The sequence below is a fragment of the Corvus moneduloides genome, chromosome 5 (genome assembly GCF_009650955.1).
Source record: "Corvus moneduloides isolate bCorMon1 chromosome 5, bCorMon1.pri, whole genome shotgun sequence".
Taxonomy (NCBI): domain Eukaryota; kingdom Metazoa; phylum Chordata; class Aves; order Passeriformes; family Corvidae; genus Corvus; species Corvus moneduloides.
In genome coordinates, this window is record NC_045480.1 from 69,807,025 (window position 1) to 69,820,786 (window position 13,762).

The 13,762-nt window shown below is 41.9% G+C and overlaps 1 protein-coding gene across 4 annotated transcripts in view; it reads left to right on the forward strand.

Moving 5' to 3' along the window:
• Window positions 1-13,762, forward strand: part of TNIP3 (TNFAIP3 interacting protein 3) — a 58,018-nt gene extending 44,256 nt beyond the window's left edge. For all 4 annotated transcript variants that reach the window (XM_032109220.1, XM_032109218.1, XM_032109221.1 and 1 more), the window contains 4 exons: window positions 2,255-2,380; window positions 3,832-3,993; window positions 6,554-6,614; window positions 11,661-13,762. In XM_032109220.1, the coding sequence (XP_031965111.1) occupies window positions 2,255-2,380; window positions 3,832-3,993; window positions 6,554-6,614; window positions 11,661-11,692 (381 nt within the window). In that variant the 3' untranslated portion in view covers window positions 11,693-13,762. The remainder of the gene's footprint in view (window positions 1-2,254; window positions 2,381-3,831; window positions 3,994-6,553; window positions 6,615-11,660) is intronic.

Below are 13,762 nucleotides of genomic sequence, written 5' to 3' on the forward strand. Positions count from 1 at the left end.
TCTCCTTCTCTCCCAGGAATTGTGCCTGGTAGACTTGCTGTGTAGAACTTTTGAAAGGAAGAGCCAGTTTAGCCACAGCCCTTTGGAATGATGTTTCCCCAAATGCTGTCATCACAGCAGTGTCCACAAAGTGAATCTGAGTCCTGGCAAAGGACTGGAGCAAGGACTTGCAGAGGGCTCAAAGCAGCAGAATGGCTCTCCTGACACTTGGAGGTGTCCTGCCAGCTCTCTGCTAGGGGCTGAATTTCATCCAGAGGGAATGCTGAATTTCATGAGTTACTGAGTGTGTCTTCTGCTCCTTTTACCTTAGAAGTTGCCAATGTAGTGAATTATCCAAGGATCCTAGTCTTGGAACACTAGAGTGTTGGCATTGCAGTTTTTTTAAGTTGCATCCATAACCTGCATCCCAAGCACTATAGATTTGTATTTATTTATTTTTTAATCTTTGTTCTGAGCAGCTCAAGTGTTTTCTGCACTGCCTTTCTTTCCATATGAAAGAATCTGTTTAACAACATAATAGTTTTCAGATAATTTTACACTTCAGGTCTGTTGTCCTGGATAGTGTCAGGGTTAACGTTATTGACACACAAATGGATGTGATCAGAATGGGAATTTTATTCAATGGGAATAAAATACTTGTTTCTGTCACGTTTGACAGCAGAGCCAGATTTTGCTCTCTAATGTAATGCTTGCCACATGCTGGAGAACAAAATCCTGCACTTGATTGTACAGTAATGAGTTATTTCATTCTACACAATAAAATAGAGTAAACCATTTTTTTTTTCCAAAATTCTCATGGGGTATCCATTTTATGAATGTGTTTTTCTAGTTGTATAAATCAGTACAGTGAGTCCAGACTTCCTTCTACACGAATGGAGCAGAAGGCTCTAACTGGATGGAGGGAGGACCTTTGGAGCAAAGAGAGATGTGACAGAGTCCCACAGGAGCTTAGCTGTCATCAGCCCATCCCTGGTCACGGCAGGAGATGAAGGCATTCATTGCTTGGAAGGTGTCCTCCTCTTTCTCAGGGCAACAGAACATACAGCAAAACTGTGCCAAAGTGGTTCCCTTGCAGCTCCAGCAGATTGTACACCTGGGGAGTGGGAGGTGGGACAGCAGAAAGGGAATTGGGAGAGAAGAAATGAGGAAATACTGAGGAGGGAAGTGTGTAGATGGACAAGGGATACAGGGATTTCTGCAAGTGACAGCCTTGTCTCTGCTTTGGAGGGTCAGGAAAAGAATTTTCCTGTGTTGACCTTTTCCTTCCCCTGAGGTATTAACATTTTCCTAGTCCTTCTGAGAAGTCATAGCACTGCTTCCAGCACAAAGAAAACTGGATCTGCCCAATGGGCCGGACATGAGCCACAGCAAGCAAGTTTTTTGGGATGAGACTGTCAGCAGGCTTTAGTGAGCAACCAAGAGGACATGAAAGGGCTTCTGAAAGTTCTGGTGGTGCTTCCCACCCAAACATGCCTTTGCTATTATTTGTTGGTAGAAGTGCCAGCAACCTCCAGCTTCTCACCAGGTGGACATCTGACCATTAGCTGAAGAATTAAGGCAGTCATCTTAACACCAATTAATTTTTGGATTTGTGTTTTGTTTCCGAATCCGTGCACTCGCTGCCTGTGCCTGGGGTGGTCAGATATTTTTTAATGGGATGAAGCTCTATGATTCCTGACCACATAAAAAGAGCTAAGCCACTGCATCCTTCAGCGTTTGCAAGGCAGCTTATTTTCTAGGAACGGGGTCAAACATCTGTATTTCCATTGGGAATTGTGTACATTACATTCCATTTGGAATTGTGTACATTACATTCCCCTCTGTCTCTACACTGGGGTGAGGAGGTTCTTCACTAACTCCTTGCACTTGAGATACAGGAGGGAGTTAGAAGTGCCCATTGTTAAAGAGAAAACTGGAAAAATGTTAGTGAAATGTTTGTCCTGCCACTGTTAATCCCTTAAAAAGATTGTTTATAATATTTCAAACTGCTATTTGCCAGTCAGCCTTTTAAATGACAAGGTTGTACAAAAGCTGGCACTGGGGACTGTTTCAATTGATGTGTGCCATTGGAGAATGTCCATTGCTTGTCACTTGGTATTGGTCACAAAAAAAGACCAGGGAAACTTTTGTTTGGAGGATTGTACAGAGGAGGGATCCCTTTGGAATGCACCCTCCTGCTTGGGCAGTGTTTAGAAAGCAACCAAACCACAAAGTGGCTCTGCTGAAGTTCACACACTGTTCATAATGATTGCAGGTCCAAATATATGAGGAGGACTTCAGAAAGGAGAGATCTGACCGGGAGAGGCTTAATGAGGAGAAAGAAGCATTGCAGAAAACTAATGAGAGATTACAATCTCAACTGAGTAGACTCAGCTCTCAGGTATGAGTCCAAAGAAAGCTCCCATTGCCAGCACATGTGTATTTTATTTTTTTTTCTCACTTTCCACACAACTCAAGGCTTTCTGGCTTCCCTTAATTGACACTGGATTTTATATGAGGTCACCACCTGGGATGAAATCATTCTGAAGTAATGCAGTAAGAAGATGAGAAATTATTAGAGAAGACTTCCAAAATAAGTAGATGAAGGGAGTATTTATTGCGGAAACTTTTCAAACATATCTGAAAATGGAGGAGGGGGAGGGGGACACAACCAAAAACAAATCCAGAAGACTTTGATTGTTTCACTGGCACTTGATATAAGAGTTGTAAGATCAAACCAACTTTTGAAATAAAGAGCTTCTGTAGTTCATCCTGACCTCTGCAATTGAATTACAGAGTGATGTTAATATCACTGAGGAAAAAAAATGGTCTCCATACAAATTAGCTGAGCAGCCTCTGCAATAATTTTTTCTTGCAACATCCTTTTTATCTCTTCAAAGTAGTGTCAGTAGGAAGCCATAGCAAAATCATAGCATGCAAAACTCTGAGCTTTCTCAATCCCCATTTAAAAATGATGAAATCTCGAGGTTTCCTGTCTTGACAAAATTGTGCAATGCTTTAAAAGAACATCTGATTACCAAAATGTTCTGTGGTGATTTATTGTCCTCCCCAACATTGTTGTGACACAGAAACTTCAGTATTGTCTTATTCTCAACCGAGCCATGCATCAGTGCTGGTGGGGTCTTGCTAAAGTGTCAGAGGCCAGGTGCTGCCCAGTGCCCCCCACTCCCACCAGTCTCAGCGATGTTGTGCTTGACTGTCCCTGCAGTGCACCCACAGTTCACACTGGAGATCTTCCTGTTTGTCTCTTCCTGCCTCGAGACTTGATTAAACAGAGCTTGTGGAGGATTTTAAAGATGAGAGCAAGCATATAAAATATTTATTATTCTGTTTTCTTAAGTCAAATTATTTAGCTGTGACTCATGGAATCACAGAATATTAATCATCTTTTACCCCTCCTTGCTCTGTCCTTAGGCAAATTCCTGTTGTCTCTACTGGAATGCAGAGGGCCTATGAAAAGGCAGACCCAAATCTGAGGCCATCAGCTTTGGTCCTATACCAAAATTTTTAACTTATCTTGTCATGCAAGTGACTGTCCTTGTAGTTCTGCTTCAAACTCTTGAAAGCTACTGTGTGTAATGAAAATATAGAATTGTTTTTAATATATAAGACACACAGAAATGTGCTTGTCATATCTTAAAACCAGTATTTTCCTCACAGAAAATGCATCAAGAGTCTGGTGTGGCACAAGTTAGCTCTCTTAAATAATTTTTTTAATGATAAATAGTCTGAGGGGACTAAACAAGCAGCACTGTAACCCGTGTACCTGAATGTTCTGTTGGTTGTGTTCTGCTACTAATGCATTTCTTCTTGTTCTTATTTTCTTGATAGACAAAAGAGCTCCCAGTACAGCCTGAGAGGCCCAGTTACCCAGCTCCACTCTTCCTCTCTCCGTGTGTCAGTTATGGGGGTTGTGGGATGGTGCTTCACTATCCAGATCCTCGGGTGCATCCGGTGCCTCGCAGGGCACAGGAGCAGCAGCAGCAGCGCTCGGTAAGGTTCTCACTGTTTTCTGTGTCACAAGGACACTGATTTTCTCACAGCGTGGTGGCCACAGGTGCCATCACAGTACCATCCTCAGCAGCAACTGAATCTGTGCTTTCCTAGTTTGTTGTCAGGTCCAGATCAAGATCAAATTTACTTTGGCAAATACTCTTTATCTATAACACCACTAAGAAGAAAAACATGATTCTTATACATTGGTTTGTTAATTAAAAACATAACATTGTTTGGTTGGAGTCTTGGTGATTTCTTAGGTTAATTTACTTCCATGACACACATTCAGAGCCCTTTCTAGCTGTATAATTACCCCACTTCAGAAGTAGGGATCTGCTCCGAGCCTTCAACATGAGATAATAAAAACCAAATCAGGAGAAGTGGAAGTTCTATCTGAGTGTGGCTAACACAATGGGAAATTTGCCTTTTTTCCTGGAGCACAACAGAGTCCTGTCTTCCTCAGCATGAAGAAGAATAGCTTTGCACTGGAGCAGGTTCTGTGAGTGGTAGTTATTTATTCCAAGGAAAATACTGCTTCAGAGAATATTTTTGAAGTGCTTTGGGTTATCTAAGTGGGCTGGCTTGTTCCAATCTAGTGAGAATGCATTTAAACATGGTGAATGTCATTTTAAATACACAATATCTGTTTCTGGCTATAAAGCTGTCACATATGGAAAGATGCTCATTATTTGAGAAATTATAGCTGAATTTTTGCAAAATGCATGTAAGGCTTTCAGGCTGTAGAAATCCAATGGAAAAGCTGTGGTTAGACAAGTAATTTTGTGCTTCAGGAGTGTGCTTATCTGCCTATTTATCAAAGTTGGAAGTATTGCAGAATGTTTTTCCCTGCAATTTGGACACTGTCCCAGATTATTTTGGCTCTTCTCCCTGAACTTTCATCATCTGGGTTTCTAATTCTGTGAGGGATCACTGGGTTTACAACTTTGCCATTCCTGCCGGCGCACCGGGGTCAGTGTGACTGGTTGCTTTGTAACTCCCAGTTTCGTTCTGACCCTTTTTTTTCAATTCTTTGCCTGTGTGAGTTGCTGCTCTGAGCTTTGGGTACCTCCCTGAGCAATTTGTTAGCAATGAGGAAAGGTGTTAGAATTTAATGGGTGTCCTGATACGTAATCCTGCGTGTTTAGGCTGTGCTTTTGCTTTTTCCTTCTTTTTTTCTGTCTTGAACTTTTTCTTTCCTTTTTACACTCCAGTAGAAACATTTTGGTTAGTCTGATGTGAAATACACATCTTATTCCTGAAATTCATTCACGTTTGTGGGGTGTAGGTACATAAAAAGAGAAGAATTGATCCGAGAACATAAAATTCACCAGAAGCTCAAAAAAGCAATGCAAATGAGTGTGATTTGAGCCACTGGTGAAAAACTACCTGTGCTTAAAGCTTTGTATCAAAGCCTATTTTGTTTGCCCACAAGCACAGGATTAGTTAATTATTCCTTTGACTGGTACAATTTAAGTTAAAATACAACAGCTCCTTTTTTTTCCCTGACAGTGTATGAGAGTGATTACTGCTGTATAAGCACGAATGACAGCAAAATGTAAAAGTTAAATCTGTTTTCTGTATCTACAGCTTCATCCTGCCATCTTAATTTAGGCAAAATTTCTGTAGGAGTCTATGAAATTTGTTCCCTGCAGATTGAAGTCTGCAAGACTCCCCTTGGGACTACTCAATGATTTTGTCAAGAGTAATTTCTGTGAAACAAGAATCACTTTTCCAGTGTAACTAATTTGAAGGAGCAATTACCTAGAATTTGACAAGCTTGCATGGACTACTTATTCCAGACAGACAGCCTAACACAGCTTCAGCTGAAATGGCTGGCCCCAAAGTTGTTTTCTCTAGTGGTAATTTGCTACTCATTTACCACAGTGGGTGGTATAAACTATAATGCACTATTTCTTCCAGGATTTCCCTGGACAAAACTATGCCTGCACGGGCATAACCTTCCCAATACTTCCTCTTACAAGAAAGATGGGAATTTTCCCTATCCCACGGTATTTTCAGGAAGTTATTTGATAACAGCTAATGTTATAGAGACACGAGTGCTAACCTGTGAGGAAGGGGAGGAGGAGAGAGAACTTTATTCCATGGTTAATTCCTGTCACACTGGAGCATTTTACAGCTGTTACAGATGTATTCAAACTGGAGCAGCTTCACCTGTCAGGTGGGCCAGGTTTCGCTGGGGTTCTTTGGTAGAGGGAGATGCTTGCTGGTATCTTCTGCTGCACTTTATTCCTTAGGCCTTTTAAAATCTGGTTTGGTTTTCTTAATGTTTCCTTGTGATTTGTGGGATTTAGAAAGGTTTACACCAATTTTTTAATGGGTGCAGCATCTAGACCCTATGCCATAGGAAAGCAAGCAAGCTGGAAGACTGGGATTGGTGGAAACATACCCGTAAATATAAGATTTTTTTGTAAACTGCTTTTGTATGGCTAATGAGAAGCTTCCCAGCACAATTATGTTTTTATCATGTCACTATTCTTTTGTTTGAAGTGCCTGTGAAGTCCATATTGCTGCAATAATGTTTTATTGTTCTGTGCAGGCAGACTATCAGTGGTATGTTCCTGACCAGCTTCCGCCAGATGTGCAGCACAAGGCAAATGGTAAGACAACAGCTGTACAGAGCATGTATTAAATGTACTTTGTTTTCAAATGGAGGCCTTTGAGAGATGTAGAGTAAACTTTCCTGTCTATCTGTTGAGTGCTTATGTGACAGCTTTGCCTTGGAGAGTCAAGGTTGGTGTGTGTGCAGCACAGGTGAGGTTTCTGGTGTAATTCCATCTACGTTACTGCTTTGTTGCAATTCATAAAATGTCTCTATTACACATTTTAGGATCGCACATTTGCCTCATTAAACACCTAGTAATAGTCCTAAAGAAAAGATGTCCTCAAAATTCTCCTTAGAGCTTCTGTTGCTCTGGCAAAGACCAAATTTAATGATGTGCCAAAACTGGGGGCCAGCATGGGGCAAGTTTAGGAGTCCTTGGTAACAAAGTGCAGGCTTTGGGATGTTGTTTCACCTTAAAGGCAAAATGCCCATTGCTGTTCCTGGTCTGTTCTGGTAGTTCAGGGTGCCAGGTCTGAAAATAGAGCCATGCAAATGAGCAGAGTATTCTCTGTTGTATGTTGGCAAATACTTGCCAAAGGGTCGGTACAAACTGTTCTTTGGAAACTGGGAGGAGTATTTAATATTTGTATCTGGATTTGAAATCATTCCTGGGTGTTCTGAAATACTTATTTCAGACCACTCAAAAGATGGCACCACAAGGAATCTCTTCTGCGTGGGAATCTGCCATCCCATGGTGCCAGTGGGTACCATGGGGGGTGGCAGGGACTGATGAGTCCAGAAGCTGTTTTGTAACATCTGGAAGAAGAAGATGGCTCCAGAGGAACTATTCCATTATTTGCTGTCATCCAGGTTTGCCCAGAAGAGAGGGTCGGGTGGGAATGTAGCTCACCAAAATGGCTGATGAGCATCCCATAATTACATGGCAGCTCTTTGGAGGGTTCTGATGTGGTCACAGGGAAAGTAGTGCTGTGACTGCACAACAGAACAGATTAATTTTGCCATTCCTCCCACTTAAACTCCAAGAGATTTACTGCACCAGAGGATACAGGGAGGATGTTTATAACAGGGCATGAAACCAGTCCAGCCACCAACTGTAGCTGTGGTCCAGGGCAGTGCACTTGGGGGATCTGAAGAAAGAAAATTCTTCTTCTGCCCTGCTTGTCTAAGTGACTTGACTTGTGGCTCCCTGAAAAATACTTCCTGAAAATCTGTGCTTTGTGTTTCTATTACTGTTCATTGCCCAGAATATCCAAACACCCCCTTCTCAATGGGACAGGGATTAGGACACTTGGAGACTTTTCCCTACCCTTTTTGCTTCAGTCCCTATAAAGAGGATTTATTAACAGTCCCATCGCAGTGCTGTGTAGGATGTCTGCTTTAACACCTCCTGGGCTCTTACTCTTTTTATCCTGGCTGCTAAAACAAAGATGATTTTGATCATTTATCCATTGATCACACAGAGGTCAAGCTTCCACTCTCAGTTAAAAGTTACTTGCCTGGCAATATGTATTATATATGGTTGTCTATATTAAAGCTGCCTGTATTTTAAGAACGGTTTCCAAGATAGAAGCTCCAAGAATATGTGATGAGCAAGTTCTTGGTGTTCCCATTTCTTTGTTCCATTTTGTACAAGTGCTAATTACAGTGGTGGGTCTAAATGAGCCAGTGTGTGCAGCAGCATTCCTGATTCTCAGTTCTCATCCTTCATTTTCTCAGTAGATGATAAATGGACCAATAAATCTCATCTCTGCTGAGCTAGGTCTTCATTATAGAAAACAAATCAGCAGTGCAGCAACTTTTGGGCATGAAAGTTTCCTTTAGGAATGCTGTTTCAGTAGATTGATGTTTCTAGGGAAAACCCTTACGTTTCCCTTAACAAATTTTCTTTTGATGCTGGGCATTTTTTCTTAAGTAATAATTATGAAACACAGGTCACAGGCTGTAACTTTAGAGCTGAACAAAAGTGAAATGAATTGGGAAGCTGATATTTTTTTTATAATATTCCATTCAAAAAAGCCTGTTTTACAAATCTCTGAAATGTATGAGAGTCTCTACATCAACTCTGACTAGTTTGCTATAATGTCTTTGGGACTTCAAAGGTATATGTCTCCAAGGGGGAATTACTAATTTTTTTCTGCAGTTTTGTACAGATGCACCCACATTGTGCTTTCCTGCCTCTCTTGTGAGGGAGGAAGGTGTTTGCACCAAAGTACTTTGGCATTTCACTTGGGTTCTGCAGGCCTTTCTGTAACCAGCTGTAATCTCATGTTTTCTGCTGCTCCTGTAACCATACCTATACTTTTTTTCTGACTGGCACCACTTTCCTTAGCTGTTCCCATTTCAGAGGAGGCTGTTTCCAAGGTCTGCTGCCTCTGTGAAACCCAGCTCATCTTTCTATTTTGTTTAAGCTTTAAACACTTTTTGCCTGCATCTATAGATGCAGGATTATCTCTGAAGTATTTTTTAAATTAAAAAAAACGCAACACTTTGCTACAGAAATTTGATGAACGCTATTTTCTAAAGTTTGTTCTCCAGGCTGTTATTTTCCCCAGAAATGTGTTTTGGTAGTTGGCAGAGGATCACTTATGCAATGTTGTGTCCAGCACTGAACTCTCGTGGTTGTGTGATGGTTTGGATCTGACACTCTTTGATTTGAAACCTTTCTAATAAGCTGGGAATAAATTCACCAGAATACAGGAAAGATGAGAGGAATAGGGTGGGCAAAATGAGAGGAAAAAAAATAACTCAACCCTCAAAAAACTGCTTAAAACCTCAGGTCACTCATACCAGAGTTCAGCTTGTCTTCCAAAAAAGCAAGGGCGTTTTCCTTGAAAGCCCCAATAAAGAAGGAAAAGCAAAGTGGAAATGTAGGTGATACAAGACAGAGATTAAGAAAGATGATGAGATATTTTCTTACTGCACGGGCAATGTATTTCCAAGAGACTAACTCTTCTTTCCCAGCTCTGGACTGGTCCCTCCCCAGGTGCTTTGCTGTGCAGGAAGCCTAGTCCTAAATTGTGCTTAAATTCTTCCAGCCTAACCTTGTTGAACCAGCAGTGCTGCCTTAGGAGGGACTTCAGCTCCTAAGTCTCTCTGTGCTCTGTCACACTCTTGATATCAGTTTCTGACCTTTCTGTTCTTGGTTGCATGGTTCTGTTTGGTTTTTGCGGTTGATTTGGGTTTTTTTAATTTTTAAGGAGCAAGGCAGAAAGATTTCCAGCAAATGTACTTAATGTCACTTTATTTGGCAAGCAGCGTTGACTTCCTTCCTCATCCAACTGTGCAAAATTGAAAAGACAGTTGTGAAAAAGAGCTTGATCTTGGAGATTTTCCCTGGACCCAGACTTGTAATGCCAGATTCTCTGGAAAAAAGGTTTATTGCTCAAAAGCCTACTCGGAGCAAGAACCCTTTTGCGTGCTGCAACTGCTGGCATGTCTTGCCTTTTTCACTTCTGGAATGAATCCTACTGCATTTGTTTCCTTGGCAGAAAGATTCCCAGGACATGCATTTAAGGACCCCAGTTGCCCCTTCAGAACATCAGATACAACTAATGGGTTTCTCCAGCCTGAGCTGGATGATTTTATGTTGGATGCGGTGATGCCAGGCACAGGGAGAAGCCCAAATGGAGCCTTTTGCTTCCCTCTCCCAGGATAGCTCTGGAGGCTTGTGAGAGCAGCTGGTCACCTTCTCATCTTGGCACACTCAGGGAAAGCAGAGCTCAACCTGCAAAGCCCTAAGGGTGCCCAGATGAGCACATGGATGTGCCCACTTACTTCCATTATAATCTCATCTCCTCTTCCTTTCCACACTCTGCTGCTTCCCAGATTTTTGCCCCCAAGGTACCTAATTTGCTGCTAATGTTGTTATAATTACAGCTAATTGGAAGAAGAGGAGGGAGAAGTGTGGGATTTGCCACTGAAAATAATGACATCTGTAGGGAGAGGGGAGAAAAAATGAAAAACTGAAAAAAATGGATTTGTGGAGGTCTTCAATAAAAACCAGACAGAGAAAAAAAAAAAGTCAATTAATTGACATCTTTATCTTCCTGGAAAAAAATCCCAGACCCTTAACATTTTTGGTATTAGCCTGTCCTCAGTGCATGCATTACATGAGAAATTATCAGTGCTTCCAAGTAGCCAAGACAGATTTAATTAGCAGCTTGCCATCCCCATTGGGAAGGAAAATGTGATTATTTTAAGCATTTTTACTGATACGACTTGATTTCTGCTACTGCAAAAAGGCCATTAGCACACTTCTGATTTCTTAACTCCAGAACATGGGAAGTTAAAGTGCTTTTAGAAGTCAGCTTGAGCCGAAGATCACAGAATGTGTTGTAGTTCTTCAGAGTACCAGGCAGAAAAGTCTCCTGGGAAGAGGAGCAGGATATGTGATTTAAACAGCTGCAGGATTTGATCATTTTATTTCTATGAGCCAACAGATCAGGATTTATCATTCCTAATGTTTCTCTTGCAAGTGAAATGCTGAGTGCACTTGTGCTTGTGCTTCTAGAGATGTGTTCCAGCATTTCCAAAACCTTTTGAAGCTTTGGGAAGCATGTGTCGCACCAGCAATAGCGTATTTCCTTTCTTCAATTTTATTTTGTTTTCCTAGCTTGAGTGACTTACAATCAAATGCATTTTTGGACCACAGACACCTGTTTAGCCATGGGTACTACTGCCTAATTATTCCTTCTGTCATATTTAGCTGCTCTCTTGGGTGCACCTAATGCCAGAGTACACCTCTGAGCACTGCTGAATGTCAGCTGATCTTTTTAGAAGTCTGGAAAGGGTTTGCAGGGAGGCTTTAAGTCATTAGACCCTACTGTTTGCTCTGTACCAACCATCAGGACTAGAGGAAAATTGAGACAGAGACTCCTAGAGCACTCTGTGATATCCCCACTCCCTTTTGTTACTTCACTCCTACTGCCGCTCAGTGGTTTGGTTACAGTCTTGTAATGAAGTACAATGCTGGCTCTGGGGAGTGTGTGTGTGTGAAAGTGTTACAACACAGAGGAAAATTACTCATAAGTGAGTTGTATTTCTCAATGTCAAAATAATTCCCATTGATTTGCCTTTGCAGATTCCTCCCCGGAAAAGGGAGCCCATTGCTGACGGCCTCCGGCCTGGAGAAGTGTAAAGCAAAGGCTGCAAGGGAGTCTTGCAGCTTCACTATTCTGTTTTCTTCTGGGGTTTTTTTGCCCCTAGCTCCTTATCTCTGCAGTGCATGTGATTTTTGTCTGGTGAAATCCCTGCGAGGACAATAGAAAAGCAGATCATACAGGCTGGTGATCCTCAGGATCCAGTTAAACTCTGCTGGGAAGCGTTACTGCCCTTTGTTCCGAAGATGCTGTTTGTGCTGCCTTATGAGAATCTCTTTAAAAGCCTGATGAGAAAAGATGCAGCTCTTGCTGGGGATTCAGACTGTCACATCTGGTTTGAATTCAAGAGCTTACAAGCCCAACAGTGGTGTGATTTTGTTGTTGTTGTTGTTGTTTGGGAATTATGGGGGTTTTTATTTGATTCCAGGGAATGATTCGATATATCACCTTGAATTCTGTCCTCTCTTTCTTGGTTGGTAAAAGGGAAATCTGCTTCACTGTTTAAACACATTTGTGTAATTGTAATCAGGGTACCACCAATACAAGGCCAGGTAAAAGGTGCCCACTTCCCCTTTTGGAGTCCAGGTCAGATCTCCTTTTGTTTCGGCTCTAGAATTATATGTAAAACAAAATCACAAGGGGTTTTTTTCTGTGTGTACTCATTTGTATTGAAAGAATTTTAGTAGAAATATTTAATGGGTTTAAACTTCTCAGTGAATATGGCTTTATATTTCCAAATTATTCTTGTGATGAATGTGAACGTTGTCATGTAACCTCTAACCCAAGAAATAAAACCTGGCTTTTTAAGTGAAATTGTATTTACACAATTAAATTTTTTCAGAAAATTTTGGTGGATGAGTGTCCAGCAAGCATTTCTTGATAATCTACTTGCAAGGTTGTCTCTTCCCTTCAGGCTTTTAAGAAGGCTGCTGTTGAGAAACAGGTACCCAAACCTGTTGGGACCCCACCTGAAAGAAGAAACAGATTTTCACAGGACATGAGATGTCCTGCCTGCTTTCCTGGTACCTCAGGAGTATTTAATGTGGATTTAAATTCTCACACAAACAGTTTTTTGAGCTGTGCGAAGAAGAGTCATCGGCTACAGGACTGCCGGCATGTGTCGTTTCTGCTTTTAGAACAGATATTTCCATTCCCTTCCATATACAGAGGCCTGTGCATTGAAATAATAACCTTACAGGATTAAACACGTCCAGCATTTGATTTTGGACTCAATGGGGAACAGTCCATGGGAAAGGATATTTCTGCTTTTACATTGTAGAGCGATGCTGCTTCTGCCAACAGGGGTGAAAGAACTGACATTCCTAACTTACAGTATGGACTCAGGAAGAGCAGGAGCAAAGCCCTGAGCGAGGCAGCCTCCGGAGGGAAGTTGCTTTTTGGGGAACTATTGAAAATTAGAGTTTGACTGCAACCTTAGCTCCACAATAGACTCCCGAGTCTCTGCTAGAGAGGGGAGTTTTTATCTCTGCATTAATTTGGAGCCGACTTACAGACACTGCAGCAGCAGATAATGTAACCAGCACACAATATACCCGCGCTCCTCCTGATCGGTGATTTGGCTAATAAGGGTGAGATCATGGAAAATGCTAATGCACTGCCTTCGGAAAATCCAATTAGAATGTAACCTCATTCAATGGGAGCTCCCAGCAGGTGACCAGCGCTGCGGGCAGAGCACCCCGCGCTCAAAGCTGCCGGGAATCCCCCGAACAGACGAGCTCTGTGTGCTCGGGGTGGGGGCAGCCACCCCGCTCCATTCACTTCCACTGTTTTCCCCAACCATCCGCGAAGGTTTGCGCCGGCCATTTGTGGTGCTTAACTCATTATCTGACAGCATTAGCTGGCCCAAAAGGACGATTGAACGCGAGCTATTCACAGGGAGAAAATGGTGTTTGCAGGGCTATCTTTTTTAGTCACAGGCTTTTAATGTTTGTCAGGCGTGGGCACAAGACTGTAAACTTTGGCTCACACAAATCCTGATCGCGCCAAGTGTGGGGTATTCCTGGTGTTGTATGATAGAGAGTTTGTATCTTTTGAAATGCACATAAAATGCCTGTAAGTTGCT